The sequence below is a fragment of the Astatotilapia calliptera genome, chromosome 6 (assembly GCF_900246225.1).
Source record: "Astatotilapia calliptera chromosome 6, fAstCal1.2, whole genome shotgun sequence".
NCBI classification, from domain to species: domain Eukaryota; kingdom Metazoa; phylum Chordata; class Actinopteri; order Cichliformes; family Cichlidae; genus Astatotilapia; species Astatotilapia calliptera.
The window spans coordinates 5,145,127-5,161,799 of record NC_039307.1 but is presented as its reverse complement, the minus strand read 5'-3'; the positions used below and the strand labels follow the sequence as shown (position 1 = coordinate 5,161,799).

General features: G+C 41.0%; 1 protein-coding gene and 2 non-coding genes across 3 annotated transcripts; 2 read left to right on the top strand and 1 right to left on the bottom strand.

Annotated features, from left to right (window-relative positions):
• Positions 1-10,664: 10,664 nt before the first annotated feature.
• On the top strand, positions 10,665-10,738 carry trnai-aau (transfer RNA isoleucine (anticodon AAU)). Its single transcript has one exon. It is a non-coding gene; the product is annotated as a tRNA-Ile (tRNA).
• Positions 10,739-11,032: 294 nt separating this feature from the next.
• trnaq-cug (transfer RNA glutamine (anticodon CUG)) lies at positions 11,033-11,104 on the top strand. Its single transcript has one exon. It is a non-coding gene; the product is annotated as a tRNA-Gln (tRNA).
• A 178-nt stretch (positions 11,105-11,282) lies between these two features.
• On the bottom strand, positions 11,283-16,226 carry exosc9 (exosome component 9). The gene is made up of 12 exons (XM_026169850.1): positions 16,077-16,226; positions 15,780-15,874; positions 15,571-15,690; positions 14,698-14,800; positions 14,454-14,591; positions 14,232-14,314; positions 13,283-13,415; positions 12,644-12,732; positions 12,375-12,521; positions 11,897-12,063; positions 11,715-11,790; positions 11,283-11,616 (listed from the first exon to the last, which is right to left on the bottom strand). Exons 1-12 carry the CDS (start codon positions 16,140-16,142, stop codon positions 11,553-11,555), a joined length of 1,281 nt encoding a protein of 426 aa, XP_026025635.1. The 5' UTR covers positions 16,143-16,226; the 3' UTR covers positions 11,283-11,552.
• Between the last annotated feature and the right edge of the window lie 447 nt (positions 16,227-16,673).

Below are 16,673 nucleotides of genomic sequence, written 5' to 3'. Positions count from 1 at the left end.
CCAGCAAGTAAATATCACTTAGATTTTGCAAACATTTAGACAACTGCACTATTTAATGATGTGAAAGCACACAGGCGGTAAAATCAGAATACAACAGGTCCACAGTTAAAAAAAACATGAGTGCATGTGTGTGTAGATGTTCACTGTGACTCTTAATAAGAGTTTGTATACCATGAATTCTGTCCAACCATTCAGAGCCATTACTCTGAATGTCTTCCCTGAACTGCTCGCACAGTTACAACCCAAACATGCTATGTTATCTCACAATTTCAGAAGTTGTGCCTCAATATTAGAAAATGAACAGCTCTTATATTTTTCAGTTGTTTTGTCAAAGAATTTCTGTCTCTGAGACTTAGATTGAATTTGACTCCAGTCCTCTTTTCATACTTGACAATATAATCTGGATTGTTTGGAATGGGGGACTCAGTTTTGTAGATTTCAGTTGCTTTTTAAAAAAAAAAAAATTATAACGGATTTAAATTTCCCTGTTCTTATGCTTTATTTCATAATTGTTTTATGAACATAATAATATGGCTGAAACTGTGCCTTGTGGTGATCAAAGCAGCCTTGTTTCAGCAGCAGTGTCTAACATGCCATGTGTGATGCTATCGTGTAAATATGGACCAAAACCAGCAACTTGCTGAATCTCTGCCATGAAGATTTAAAGCAGTTCTGAAGGTGAAAAGGGATTCAACCCATTAGCAGCGTGTACTTAATACAGTGGCTAGTGAGTGTATATTAAATGACATCTGTTCCATTTATGTTGCAGTTTAAGTCAATGGTGTCTTCTATCCTTTCTCTTATTTCCCAGACAGTTATTTATTTTCCTCATTCTTCATTCATGCACTCTTTTATCCACTCGTGCATTTTTACTGGATGCTGAACTTCCTGTCAGACAGACTGCAGTCAGCCAGAGTTAGAAACCAGACATCAAGAACCAGAACTGTCTGGCCTCTTCTGACTGTCTGACCTCCCAGACCAACACCAGCATTATAAAGTTTGCAGAGGATACTACAGAGATTGGGCTGATCACTGACAAACAGATGACACACAGAAGAGAACTGGCAGGACTGTGGCCTGGTTTCATGAAAATAATCTTTTCATAAATGTAGATAAGACCAAGAGATGATTATAATCCAAGAAAGAATCAACACCCAGCAGCTTCTATATGCATCAGTGAAGAAGAAATCACAGCAAAGACTTTATTTTTCTTTGTATTATTGTAGGATCTTTACCTTACAACATAAAGCATCCCGAGGCAGCTGTTGTTGTGATTTCACGCTATACAGTGGTCCCTCGTTTATCGCGGGAGTTTTGCAGCAACAGTGACACTGACTGAAGAGAGGCCGAATGTTCTACAGCTGATATTTCCATTACTGGGCAACTTACAACAAATAATCTAGATGTATGAATAGCACCGCAGGCCAGAGGGGGAAAAAATTGCCGATAAGATTTTGAAGTAAATCATCTCTGTCGGTGGCAGGATTTGTCATCTTAAGGCTTTTGATACCTTTAGTTGTGCTCTACTTCCTGGTAATAAAAGTCATTTTGTGGTGGAGTCCTGGACCACGATATCCAGCAACACCCTGGTGTATGTTTTGATAGAAGGAAAACGCAGGACTCTCAGAGAATCTCTGCACAAAACTGTGCAAACGCCACAAAAAAGGTCATTCATCCTCGTTGTTGCCAGTTATTGGGATCAAATCAAATCAAAGTGGTAAAGCACATCTAAGAAAAGAATAGCATCATTGTTTAAGATGCAAAAGTCTGCCCAGAAAGTTTGTTTCAGTGTTTAGATGTAGGAAAAATATATTACTTCAGCAGAGGAGTTTATTTAAGTTTCCAAAATCATCCTCTCAATCATCTGTGCTTCTCAGACTCAGCACCACACATACGTTTACATCTACTTATGTTGGTAAATTTACTGGTACTTATAAAGTGCTTTTCTACATAATTTTGAGCACTCAGAGTGATTTTTTGTACAAGCTCACCATGCAGTCACACGCACATCCATAGTGCTTTTGTCTATACCTTCACACACACCCTCACACATCCATCGATGCATCAGGGGCAACTCGGGGCTCAGTGTCTTGCCCAAGGATACTTTAGTTAGGTTTTGTTATTCGTACCTGTGTTGGAAGTAAGGAGGATCAAAAAGATAAGATTTGAATATAGATGATGGTTTGAAAATGTTTAGTTATGAGATGCTGGGTACACCAGGAAAATGGTGTTGATGGTGAAACTGCCAGCAGAGGGGGAAGAGGACAGAAAAAGTGGTTTAAAGATGAGGTAAGAGAGGATGTACAGGAGGCTAGCATGAGAGAGGAAGATGAAGATGAAAAAGATAGAAGGAGATGAAAACCACCCAAGAGGAGCAAGTTGAAAGAAGAGGTTATGACATGAATGTAAAATAATAATTTCGTTAAGGCCTCGGCACAGAGAGCTGTGATTATTGTTAGCTCAGTGGTTAGCATTAAACAGTCATTTGACAACACTGAGCGAATAGCTTTGCAAAAGATAAAATAGTAACAGAAAAGGGAAAGAAAGTTGAAACACACAAACAGTTTGTGCATTCCTCTTATACACAAACAGTGCATCAGCAGGATCAGGCACTAAGCCCTACAGCCTCTGGGGTCTTGTCTTAAAGCATGAAAAGCACAGGTACTTTTTTACCCAAAAAAGATGAAAAGGAACATTTTTTTTAAAGGTCGCTGCACAGACAAGTGCAACTTGTATGTGCATGCACTCATGAAGACATGCACATGTATGACACTTCCTGAAAAGGAGTTACAGGTGTGACGGGTAGCTGCAGCTGATTGACATCTGGGAGGCCTCACCTCTGCTAGTTCAAATCCCTGAACTGAGCCTCTTGGTCATGTCTGTGCTTTTTGGGCTTTTTTGATGCAATTATGTGAGAAGCAGCTTCTGTGTTTAATTTTTGCTGAGTGAACCTTGATTTTATTAGCACCAATTATCAGATCTGCACGTCTGCTTTGCATACGTTCAGTTTATGAATGCAGCTTACTAACCAAGCTAGCTTGTTACCTGCTAATATAATACTCCAGCCTCTCGTGCAAATATGGTTATGTTTGGCTCTGAAAACATACAGCCATGGCCAAATCCTAACGTTGAGGTTTTAAATACAGAGAGTCGTTTTTACTGAATGACTTTCTGTGTGTTGTTTAGAAAAATTCTCTTTAGTGTCAGTGTCAGAGGAATATTTGCTAATTTCTAGTTGTGTGAATACTTCTGTTAAATAAATAAACTTCAGTTTATTTTACCTTTTGTTTGATAAAAGTCAGACCAGATGCCTTAAGGGAAGAACAGTAAAGGTCTTAAAGGACTGAAGCCTCATAAGCTTTACACGTCACACTGCCACCAACTGCCTGAAAGTGTCTGTTTGACTTGTTGTTATAAGATTGAATGATGAATTAGCTGGAAACATGGTCAGAGTTGTTGTTTCAAGAACCAATTATGGTTCAGTGAAACTGGTACTTTTAGGGCTTTAACCCAAGAGCCATGTAAATCTACTGGAGCAGACTGAAGTATGCCTCAGTCATACACACAGCTACTCTTATAGATCAATTCGAAAACATTAATAGCTCTTTTATGATAGCACATATTCTGTCTCCCCATGCCAGCATTAAATTGCCCTAGACCCCACATGTGAGAGTTATTCTGCATAGCTATGGCTGGTTAAATGTTCCTTTGAAATCCAAAAATGGATCCATTCAACAGTTCAGGTGGTAGTTTGGGGATTTCTATCAAATCCAGTAAATTCAGGCTATATTTAAAATAAACAGCTGTATATATGTAAACACACAGAAAGATCCTGATCATTTTGAACAAGACCCATCACGTTTGCACTGCTAGAAAACTGTCTATGTTGTAACTTCCCTGACACAAAGTCCTGCACTTTGACTTGTGGCCACCAGCACCCCAACCAGAACTATTAATACAGACTGCACAAGTGCAAACGCTCTCATGTGACCAAGTTTCATTTCATCGCTTCTGCTCCAACAGTTTGCCACTCAAACGCCATTTGAGCTTGCAGCTACACCACCAGCTATGATGAGTGACTTCCACACGCATCGCCTTCATGACTTCTCTAAGGACTGGAAAGTTGAAGGGAGCTCTTTGATAGGCTGAGCGTCAAGTCTCAGATATTGCTTCCTCACTCATGCAGTGCCTGTGCCCAATCTAAACCCAGTTCCATTCATTTGAACCAAAAACAAATGAAGATAAGTGCCCTTGCCAAAAGCCTGGCAGCAGAATGACACCACGAAATTGTTGGAAGCATTATGGGATGGGGCTATACAAAGAAATCAGCAGTGACTGACGGACACTGCAGGCAAATTCTGCCCACCGTGATATTGTTGCTTAAAAGAGTGGAAGCTTCTGGCACAACGTTCATGCACGGAGAAATAAAGTGAGTGAAAGTTTCCAACAGCACAACTTTGATAGTTTCATAGACACTTTTTTGGCTTCTGTTCTTCATCCTTGTAGACACGATTGGAATAGAGTCTAAAAAAATAAAAACAATCAACCATATGCATTCACATATATATCTACCAAAGATGGGGCAAGATGGGGTTAAAACGAATCACTAAAGAGGGAGTGCCCATAAGAATATGTGGGTTGCATTATATTTAGTCCATATAAACAGGAGAAGGGGTGATGTTTGAGTTTAGCTCCACCCAGTGTCGCACAACTCCATTGATTTTTTTTTTAAAAAGGCAAGTCAAAATAGATTACTAAGATGTGAAAGTTGTGCTTTATGGCAAAATCCTCTTTGCCACAGAAATAAGCTTCAGGTTCAGCTGAGGTCTTGGTTCAGTGTCACTCTCTATAACAGGTGGATGCAATCAACACACTCCTCTAATTAGGACAAAGGAGCTCAGGTTTCAGAGCAAAGGATGCTGTAGATGTTAATAATAGCTGTTTTCCTGCTAGCTGGGGAATCATTGCAGACAATTTTTCCTGGAAAAAATTATCTTCCTTCTAGGGACATGAAAGATTGAACATGAAACATCATAAAAATTAGACCTTTAACTTTAAAACCCAACAAAATAAGACCTAGAACTGCAAGATCTAATGAAAGTTATTTATGCTGCTTTAGTGTCACTGCCTGCCAAAAGGCCCAGTTCGTGTTGTTAGTAGTAGTTAGTCAGTGTCAAGTAGCTTTTCTGTGTTAACTGGTTTCTGCTTTTATCCAAATTTCATTACTTCAGAGTAAAGTTCTGGTCTTCAGCAGTGGGTCTGAAAAATCTCCCACTGCAGCCATGCAAGAACTGGCACTCAGCTCCTGAAGCCAGTGTGAAAACGTCTTCACAGATTACAGAGAAACACACTGATGCCTCTTCATGTTGGGGAGAAAATTCTTCTTGCAACAGCTCCAACAAAAAAAATGTTTTAGCCTCGATAGATAGTTTTTCCCTTCATAACAACTCAGAGTAGTGTGAATTTTTTATAACTCGTCCACACGGACATATATATAAGAGCATGGCCTGTTTGATAAGAAGGTGTCTAAACACATGCTGTCTGGCAGGTCCCACCTCCACTGCTTCATGCCATTAAACTGCAGCACTTCACTGTATGTGGAGTTTGTGCTTTATTCCTCCCAAACTGGTTAAGTCTGATCCGTGATGATCATCTCTGGAAAAAGGAAACTCCAGCTCTAAGGCTACGTTCACACTGTAGGTGTTAATGCTCAATTCCGATTTTTTGATCAAATCCGATTTTTGTATCTGCTTGTTCACACTACAAATAAAATGCGACAGCAAACGCGCTCTAGTGTGAACGCTCAAAGCGGCCCGCATGCGCAAAAGAAGACGTCACACACAACACGCTCTGTACACCCAGAGCAAACCATATTGTTTGACTGATGGGCCTTAATATAAAGACTTCGGACTTTAGAATTAAACTAATCAGATTATACAGTACATAAAATATACGTGAAAGTAAAATGTTCACGTTTCCCCAACGTTGTCTTCCCAACAGTTTCACTAACATCTACACTTATTGGCCAGGAAGCGTTCGCGATGTCTTCTCCAGAACTGATAATTGGCGTCTGTCTTGTGTCAGTGACGTAAAAGACGGATTTAATGCGACATGACCGTTCAAACAGCAGTCGCTTTCTAAAACATCGGATATGTATCGGAATCAGTACCACATACGAAAGTGACCCAGATCGGATTTGAAAATATCGATTTTGTGCCGTTCACACTGTCATACCATGATCGGATATGGGTCGCATAGGGTCCAAAAAATCGGATTTGATGCGCTTTCGCCTGCAGTGTGAACGTAGCCTAAACAACCTTTTTCTTTGAATGTGTTAAAATGCCTCACTGGGAGTTTATATCAACAATAATAATGACAACAATATGACTTTTTTTTTTTTACTGGTGTGTGAGCAGAGACTCATTTGCAAACTTGCAAAAAGGTGCTTCTAATTTGCATTTGTTTTAAAGTCAGTACAGCATTTCCCATCAGAAATGTTGATATCAACTAAGAGTAAAAGGTGCAGTGATGGTGAATAATATGTAAATTTGGTTCCCCCAGCTTTTGTTTTCAAGGCAGCAGCACTCAACAAATGTTATGCAAAACCTGATAACCCAGCACGAACTTCCCAAGAGCTACTTGTGATGACAGGAATGTTTGGCTAAACCAGTCTTCAAGTGCCCCCATAAATGGATTTGTTATGTGGCTGTGAAGGAAAGTAAATGACAGTCAGCCATTCTTGGTCCTCTCTGGTTTTCTTGGGAAGCTTTGAGATGTGTTTGGGCTCCTCATCATACTGTATGAATCCTTCTCCACAAAAAGATGAAAAAGACCAAATTTTCTGAAAAATCTTCAAAGTGGGTTCACCTTTAAATATGGTATGTCTCAGCTTACCCTGCATGACGTCATTTAAAGGCACTACTCTACAAAAACACATCTGAAGCATATGTGAAGGTGTTGGTGCCTGTACTCCAAGTGCACACAATCATTGGCAACCACCAATGTTCCCTCTAAGCTGCGCGCGTGCGCAATTGCGCACTGCTGGCACGGTCTCTGCGCACAGAAAATCTGCGTTTCGCACAAAAACAAATCTAACCTGAATTGAAATTAAAGTAAATATGTTAACAATTCTGTTTTGCAGTGTTAGTCAGTAAGTGACTGGCTGCTCCCGTATGGGATTAGAACGATGCCACCTTATCCCACAGTCCAGCCAATAATGCGATTCACATTCATATATACGCAGCTAATCAACGTCGCTGACAGGCTATGACAGCGTCCTTATGTGCCGACACCGGTGTTTTAGCTAGCAAAGCGGCGTGGCTGATGTGGAGTGATGCCACGTTAATGACAACGTGTACAACCATTGGAGATGTGAGGATCTGTGCAATTTCCTTACTGATTTAAACTATGTATGTCCCATTGTTGTCTGTGCTTATTATCTGAGGTTTGCTGTTCATGTCTACTTTTTTTCATTGCACAAACAAGTGTGTTATACCAGTTTCATATCTATTTAATTCAGTTTTATGAGTGTTTTCATGAGCAGGATTTGCAGGAGGTTATGCAGTGAGGATTAGAAGAGCAGAGGAAGTGAAGATGGATGGATGGAAAAGTAAAAGGTAAGTTTGGCAAGATGGTAGTGAGACCTGCTATGATGTATGGATTGGAGACGATGGCACTGACAGTAGACAGGAAGTTGAGGTGTAGGTGAGGATGCTAAGTTTTTCATTGGGAGTGACCAGGAAGTGACAAATAGAAGAGATGTTGAGGGCTAGTGTGACAGAGGAAGACAAGGTGAGATGGGGAGCAGATGACCTGTGGTGACCCCTAATGGGAGCAACTGGAAGCAGAAGAACAGGAGCATATGGTGCTTTAAACGGTTTAAAGGTTTGATAATCTTTAATGAAGCAAATAACCAAAAATCTGTATTCAGTACAGTTAGAAAAAGCATGTTAATGTTTTGTTAATGAGTTGCAGTCTCATTTAAATCCAGCTCAGTGTTTATAATCAAACGTTTTGACGTTTTGGAACAAATCTCCATCTGCAGCCTTTCCTCATTTTCTCTGCCGTTTCTTGGATGCTGCTGCCCCCTTCTGGTGAGACTTGGAGCCTGTATTTCTGAGAGCAATAAAAAATGAATTGAGAACCACATCAATATGTGCGTAGCCCTTTGTCTGTTGACTGTATTCATTTGAAAATAACAGCTTTGCTTACTTTGGTTTTTCTGACACCTCTGGGTTTAGTATGACCACCTCCTCCTCTTCAATGTCTGATATCTCAACCACATCTCCCAGTTCAAACATCACTTTTACATCAAACTGTCCAAATAAATAAATAATAAACCACCTTCGCCCACATCCATCTTTGTCACTTCTTCCACTTGCTCGTCACCACTGTTGTCATTTTTTTCCTCTTCATAATCATCTTCATCATCCTCCTCCAGTCCCCAGCTGTTCTGCAGCCCCTGCCCCACCTGTCCAACACCAGGGACTGGCACCACTGGGGATGGCACCCTAGCATGTGTGGTTAAGGAGACTAAGAACAAGGACGTGAAACACATTTTCTTTGTTGCTATCAATTTTTTTCTCAGCATTAGCATAGCCTAGCCTAAAAATCAAACACAAGAACAAAATGCCTATAGCTTGTTAGCTTCTGATTGGCTGCTCCTTGTAAACAAAAGATTTAAACAGAAGGTATTGAGGGATATCTTTCTAAATTTATATGGCATGGGAAGAAATCTAGACTAAAGATACAGATTTTACAACTGCCTACAGATGAGGGGGGCCAGGAACTTCCTAACCTTTTATATTATTACTGGGCTTGCTATGCACAAATAATCTCAGGGTGGTTACATTCCTTTCTATTCTTCTTGGAGGTTGAAAGAGGAGTTAATAAATAACTTCATTGTGTTCAGCTTTACCTCAAGGAGATAAATATGATCGTCTGTCTGCTGTGAAACATTTATATACAGTATACTGTCTTCTCTGCCCATTATAACAGTTGGTGCACAATTAAGAAGTGTTTAATATGTAAATGAGCGTTCAACTATTCCACTGTTAGTGTAACATGATATATGGATGTTGACAGAAAGCAGAAAGGCAGCTTGGCGTTCTGCAAGCTACCCTCTCATTATCCGACAATTAAAAGTTTGGAAGTGTCCGTCTCGTGAAAGTGAATCTCCAGGCGGGCAAACAGTTGGTTATACAGGAACTACCACATCCCAGGCCCCCTGTACCCCGAGCTTTAGTTGGCTGTTGGCTCTTTAAATAATGTCTGAGCGAGACAGAAAAGGTCTCACTCAGACACATGGTGTCGTCTTCTTCTCCGGTCTCACTAATAGTTAGTCTAGAGACACAAACACACACTTTCAATGATTACAGGCTTTCCCCGACCCTGACGTGGGTGTGTCTGAGAACCATTAGACCAGTGCTTCCAAAAGTGGAGGGCGCTTGGACAATACTCACAAGGCATCTAATTTTGTGTTTCTTTTCAATTGCCTTCATCATTTCAAATGTTGATAACTAAAAACAGTATTTTGGATTTTGTCTCACTGGTTCCCTTGGCCAGAGTTTATTCAATAAAGAAAGAAACTGCAAATTTTACATTAGCTCGAGTGATTCATATATTTGGCTGGTGAAGACTCACAACTTAGGAATGGACAAAATGCATACAGCCAGGAGTGTTTGGTGTCCTAGCCTGTTTGGTGCCCACACACTCCCTCTGTTGTCCCCTGCCCCCCTACCCCCCGACACACACACACACACACACACACAAAACATATTAAGGATTGCACATTGACATATTTTATTGTGAAAACTGTTGTCGAAACCATACTGGATTTAACCAGATAAATATTTTACATAGTGAGAGATAGAGAGTATCCAAATGGAATCTTTTCTCTTTTTTTCTAAACCGAGGACCTGATGGCTTTGACCTTTTCTTGTCCATCTTCCATCAGTAATTTTGCACTCCAGTATCAACACCCAACCCCACAACATAACCTAACAGACCTACACTTCAGTGCACAGATTAGGTTTGTAGAGGTTTTTTGTTTTTTGTTTTTTTGAGATTTCACACAACTCAGGGAAATAGTTAACACATAATGGGCTTGCACTGACAATATTATGAATGAAATGTGCACTATTTGGAAGCAGCATGCCCCCTCCCCTTTCGACAGGTTCAGTTTGAGCAGCAGCAGCAAGGGGGCGCACCGAGGGCCCTCGCGCTCACTTTTTGCATAATATGTGTGTGATAAAATTTAGTGAGCAACTCTTATTTTTAACTGGAGAGTTAAGCAAGGTTTATTAGCTTTTACAAGAAAACTACAATGTTTTGCTGATTTGGTGAAGGGTTTTCTTATTTGTGTGTAGAGTTTTGCAAAAATAGCCAATAGTTACAAATAATGTGCTTAAGCCATCAGAAAAAAATGTAAATGGTTTAAAGCTTTCAGCACATAACCAAAAATCTGTAGTCAGTACTCAACAGCCTACATTTAAGTGTGAACACCAGGGTGTAGGACCAAAAGTGATTTAAAAACTGATTTAAATGTGATTTCGCATTAGCGGTTTGAGTGGTGTTCTAACATCCGCCACAGAGGTGCTATGTAGCTGCCATTTGTTATGAAACGTGTGAGTTATTTAAGTATGACTGATGGGCAGGTTCAACGTGGCCGGTTAGCTCAGTTGGTTAGAGCGTGGTGCTAATAACGCCAAGGTCGCGGGTTCGATCCCCGTACGGGCCAACTTTATTTTCTTTTATGTTGTTTCAAGCAATTCGCTAATACAAACATCTGGTCATCCGGCAGTTTTCTTCCATTTATCGAGGTTTTGTTCGCATGCTAGTCCATATCGGGGCTAGCTCATCACAAGTATGCTAACTAACTTCAGCTAACTTGCTTAATGAAGCAAGAACATTTTTCTTTTCTTTTTCAGAAAATCTGTATCGTTCTCAGTGAGGAAAAGTAGTTTTATAGACTTTAACGAAATGCCATCATGTTGTCTATATCGATCAAACCTTCTCATTGTGTCACAACGGTGGTTCCATGGTGTAATGGTTAGCACTCTGGACTCTGAATCCAGCGATCCGAGTTCAAATCTCGGTGGAACCTAAATTTTTACTTCTCTCCAGCTGCTACTCCTTATCATTATCATAATTGTAAATGTCTTCCATTGACAACACGTGCTTACTTTAATTAGTTTACACATTGAAACGATGTTAGGATATTTACAGATTCTCAGTTTGCATTTATCATTCATAAAACCCATTAGATGAAGCCAGAAACGCTGTTAGAAAAAAAGCTATTTAATTTTATTTGAAATCGACGTAGGAAATACATCCCTGCAAACAAACTGAAATATAAAAGTCTGGTGTGCACAGATGAACTATCTTTTAACATTTTCACTTTCTGTACATTTGTTTGAAACAGTTACAAACATCAAGTTAATGTTTTATTTCTGAGCTGCAGTCACTTCAGGTGGGACTCGTTGAAATCCAGCTCAGTGTTTATAATAAAACCTTTTGACGTTTTGGAACAAATCCCCATCTGCAGTCGTTCCTCATTTTTTCTGCCGTTTCTTGGATGCTGCTGCCCCCTTCTGGTGAGACTTGGAGCCTGTAGTTCTGAGAGCAATAAAAAATGAATTAAGAACAACCACATCAATATAAAAATAATATTTATCTGTTAATTACATTCATTAGAAAAGAACAGCTGTGCTTACTTTGGTTTTTCTGGCACCTCAGGATTTAGTATGACCACATCCTCCTCTTCACTGTCTGATATCTCAACCACATCTCCTGTAAGACAACAAACTCTCAGTTCAAGCACATTTTTATTCTTTTCCTCTAATCAGCAAACCTGACTTTTACATCAAACTGTCCAAATAAATAAATAATAAACCACCTTCGCCCACGTCCATCTTTGTCACTTCTTCCACTTGCTCGTCACCACTGTTGTCATTTTTTTCCTCTTCATAATCATCTTCATCATCCTCCTCCAGTCCCCAGCTGTTCTGCAGCCCCTGCCCCACCTGTCCAACACCAGGGACTGGCACCACTGGGGATGGCACCCTAGCATGTGTGGTTAAGGAGACTAAGAACAAGGAAGTGAACACATTTTCTTTGTTGATATCACAGACTGTATATAAAATCTTGATGTAGTCATTCAGTTATAAACCTTAAAAATAAAATTCATGTTGTTGACTTAAAACTGCCAAGACCACTAACTCATTACAAAAGCATTTATAGACGTAACAAATCCAGTGAAAAGTGGCATCTGTTTTTGGCAATTGCCCCCTGCTGGCCATTTGAAAGAATGCCATGACACCGTGTCCCACTTTTCATATGCTTTATATCCAAGCTTGTAATTCGGTTCAGGATACGTCTGAGGTGCAGCTTCGCCCTTCTGGATAATGCCATTGGCTGTTTCTGTCACATCTGTCATCTCAACCGGAGTCTCGTCCTTTTTCAGAGCTGTGATTCGGTCCTGTGGCATGGACTCTGCAAATCCACACTTTCCACCGGCCTTCCTGTATTTAAAATACGCATTTTAAATACAGGAACACAGGAAAATACACTGTTTTTAATTTAGCTTCGAAAATGATTCTAGTTTAAGACTGAAGTTTGGCAGTGAGACTAAGTCTCTGCTCACCTGGCTTTCCTGTCATTCAGCAGGGCTTCACTGATGAGCTCTGTGATCTCAGACACTTTGACACCAGCTATCTTACTGCACCTCATCACCTTCAACAAAACACAGAAAAATATCTATTGCTCTGATAAAGAATTATTGTACTGAACAGTTATTTCACCAACATATCAGCCAAGTATCTGTTGATTTTAGAGTAAGCAAAAAAAAAATCATTTGGGCCTTGTAATATTTCACTGGCAGAGGGATGAACTGATTCAATTATATTCCAGCAGATTTTGGGAGCAGCCTGTTTCAAACAAAGCTGAAGATCAGACAACTGGACAAAGATCTTAATTAAACCTCATGAGGTTCTGCCATGATGTCTACAGACCTCTGTGGCCTAATCACAGAAAATCTGTGGACAGACCTCAGCGGGGAGTGTATGCAACAACATTTGCAGGACAAATAGTTGGAAAACTCCAAACAAGAAAGACTCTGCTGCTGCAGATACCTTCAGCACATGTCATATCTCCCATTCATAAGTCCTCATGAAACTTTGCATTTTGAGAAAAACAAAATAGAATTAATTTCTTAATTTATGCCTTTTGGAAATCAGCCCATTTTCACTCACTCACAGTAACAAAGAGCTTTTAAGGAGCTCACCTGCTCTTTAAGCAGCATAATGCCTCCGCTGGACTGGATGGAGCAGATCTCCCTGTGTTTGTTCATGGCGATTACCAACAGGCCATCCATCACTCGCTCCTCCCGCTCACACGGGTCCACCAGCAGGTAAGTGCTGCAGGGAAACAATGAGGAAGGTTAATGTTCAAACAAGTGGTCACCTGCAGGTACTCAGAAGGTCAGCAGAAAATAAGAGGACTGTTTTAAGAAAACAGCCCGAGATCAGTTAAGTTACTCTCCTGATCACCTGCATGTTACTACAGTTAAATGCTGAGGCTGGATCAGGTGACCCTGAACACGCACTCAGTTGTGCCGCTAAAGTCAAATTTATATTCACTCTCACTGGCAAATTTATTAGGTACACCTCGCCAGTATCAGGTTGAGATGATCTGAGTTTTATCATGTGTGCACTGATCATAAACATGTTGAGCAACAACCCTCAGGCAGGCTGTGGAGTTGAAACAATGCACATTTGTTCCTGAGGAACCCAGAGTTTCCCAAAAAAAAGGTCCCTCATAATATCACACCATCACAGGCAGGGTGGATTCATGCTTTCACATCGTTTACCCCAAATTCAGTTGCTATCATGCAAATGTCACAGCAGAAATCAAGGTGCTGTCAGACCAGGTGATGTTTTTGCATGTGGGAAAAGAAGATCAGCAGTTTCTGAAATACCCTGGCCCGTGTAACACCAGCAACCACGGCACTGTCTTCATGCCTCAATGCACTGAGCTTCCTCTCACTCCCCAGCTGGTCGTGGCAGGCTGATGAGGGCTGCCCCTCCACGAGTTTTGTGCTGGTGGAGGTCTGAAGTGACTCTCTATAAACACTACTGAATATACTGAGTTAACTAAAACCTGCTGCACCTGTAAACATGACATTAACATTTTGATACAGAGGAGAAGAAATCTTGTGAGAAGCAGTGTTTTACCCTTGTTGGAAGAAGGCGAAGCTGACGCTGATGGGCATGTGGTAGATACTCAGAGGAATGGGGTCTCTCTCCTCTGGACTGTACTGAAGACAGAAATTTAAAAAAAAAAAAAAATACAGCTAACATAAAGCAGAATTCTCATGAAAACAATAACATCATCAATTTTCTCCCAGCAGGTCCAGGGAAGCTCAGACACCACCTGCTGTGGTGCTGCTGACTCACCACTGTGACTTCCTGTCCCTGGGTGCTGACGTCAGGGCGCCTGAAGTGGCACAGAGCGGTGATGGCGGCGATGCTGGCGGCATCCATCAGGTTTCCATCATTATTCAGTGTGTGAACATCCACCCTGATCTGCCACACCTAGAGACCCGCAAGCAAGCAGCACCACCATCATCATCATCATCATCATCATCAATAGATAAAGCTTCTCTCTGTCTTTCGTGTCTGTCTTGTGTGTATGTGTTACCTTTTCTCCAGACACCACACACAGAGACTCTGTATCGATGCACTTGGAGTTTCTCAGGCATCTCTCCAGCTGTCTGTTTAGCTTCACTGACAGCTCAGACTGTCTGGAAACACAGAAAACCCCACAGATGATTTACACTCTCTGCACCAGCAGTCTGTCTAAATGAACCAGACAGCCCCAGGGGACGACCACTACTTGGAAACTTGTGATTAACAATAACTGCACAGGTCATCTATAATTCACCAGCTATCATTCTCCAAACACAGAGGTCCTCTTACATAATATTTCCATGTAAACCAGAATTGTTGGTAAGCTAAGGTAGCTACTGTAGATCAAGTCTTAATTACCTCACTTCGAAGCCAGGAGCAGGAGACACATAGATCAGATGCCCAAGCCACCTCAGCTAGTTCCTTACGCTATGAAGGAGTAGCAGCTGTACTCTGCGTGCCTCCTGAAAGAACGAGCTCCACACCCTGGCTCTAAGACTGAGCACAGACGGCCTTTGGAGGAGCTCATGTCTGTCGCTGGCATCCACAATCTCAGTCACTAACCACAGCTCGTGGTGACATAGATGAACAGCTGTTGTTTCATGGTAACCTTTCTCCTCACCAAAACAAAAGTGCCACCAGTCCTTTTATCAGTCTCCCGCTGCATACATCCCCAACCCAATTGGTACTCCACCCTCATCCAACTGGGAACCACGGCCTCAGAACATGGAAGCTTATTATGGATGCTTTCCAGTCACCAGATCTAATTAAATTCAGGAACAATGTCCCTACACTCCATAGAAAAAAAAAACCCCAAGCTTATTTCTTTATATTCCAGCGAACATAAATGAATGAGCTGAATTCAAAGAGTGAGGTTCGTCCTCACCTTCCCTGCTCAAATCCCGGGGAGGCCATCGGGGACAGCTCGATATTGAAGAACATGATTCCTTCATTCGGTCGGTTTTCTTTAGGAGCCACCAGCTCGCACGACACCTGCGCCATGACCCTGCGGGGAGCCGTACAGTGAATACAGAGCTCAGTGTACACAGATGCTCAGTTTGGCACACGATTGCAAACATGTGGCTGCAGCTTCACCTGGTTTGTCCCAGATCCACAAAGCAGCACCCATAGTCAGTCCCAAAGCTGATCTTAATCTTCCTGTAGTCATAGGTCTGCCGTCCATCCAGGCGCTGAAGGAAGAGAACAGAAACAGGACCCATGAGTGCGGATGAAAGCCTGTAGGTGTGCTATGGTAAGGCACACATAAATCCTCTCTAAAACAGAGCAACGATGCCAGGATAGGACACTGATATATGACCATCATGTTAAATCCTCAGGCTGCGCGCGCGCACACACACACACATAACAGCGCGTGCTGATTATCGCACCCACCTTTTTCTCTTCGATGGCTTTAAGCAGGAAGTCCCGCTCGCAGTTGGACAGCGGTGTGTCCTTCATTCTGTTTTTGTTATAATATACTGATCTAATTCACCGTTCCAAAAAGCATGTGGCCGCCATCGATGTTTTTTTTAAACTCTAACCCGGAAGTGCAGAAGACACGTGAACGTAAAAGCGGCTAGATGATATATTTTTTTAAAATAATTGGCGTATCTAAAATTATTAATATTAAGTATTTTATTAAACTCGTTTAAATTAATTTAGAATCTTTATTTGTGTCGTATTTCATTATTTTTGATATGTTGGGCGTAGAATTTATTGATACGGGTCTTTTATTTTGAAATCCCAGCGCGGTGTGATGGTTTGATGCCTTTAGTGACATATTGAAAGCTTGTCCTTTATAGCTCTCAGTAGCTGCTTTTTATTGTTTTGGAGGAATTTGGAAATTTTGGAAAACACATTACAAAGCAATAAAAAAAATGGGCAAAATGTATTTAGTATGAGGATATTCCATTCTTTAAATGTTGTTTTATGTTATGCATGAAAAATAATAATAAAATTCATGTTTTGCCACTCAGTTACACTGAAATA

What these genes read in the sequence shown, in the direction of transcription:
- exosc9 (XM_026169850.1), bottom strand. Translation starts at nt 16,142, where the DNA reads ATGAAGGACACACCGCTGTCCAACTGCGAGCGGGACTTCCTGCTTAAA. An exon ending in GTGGATCTGGGACAAACCAG is followed by an intron (nt 15,691 to 15,779) that starts GTGAAGCTGCAG and finishes GGCTCCCCGCAG; the next exon opens with GGTCATGGCGCAGGTGTCGT. An exon ending in GAGGTGCCAGAAAAACCAAA is followed by an intron (nt 11,617 to 11,714) that starts GTAAGCACAGCT and finishes TATTGCTCTCAG; the next exon opens with AACTACAGGCTCCAAGTCTC.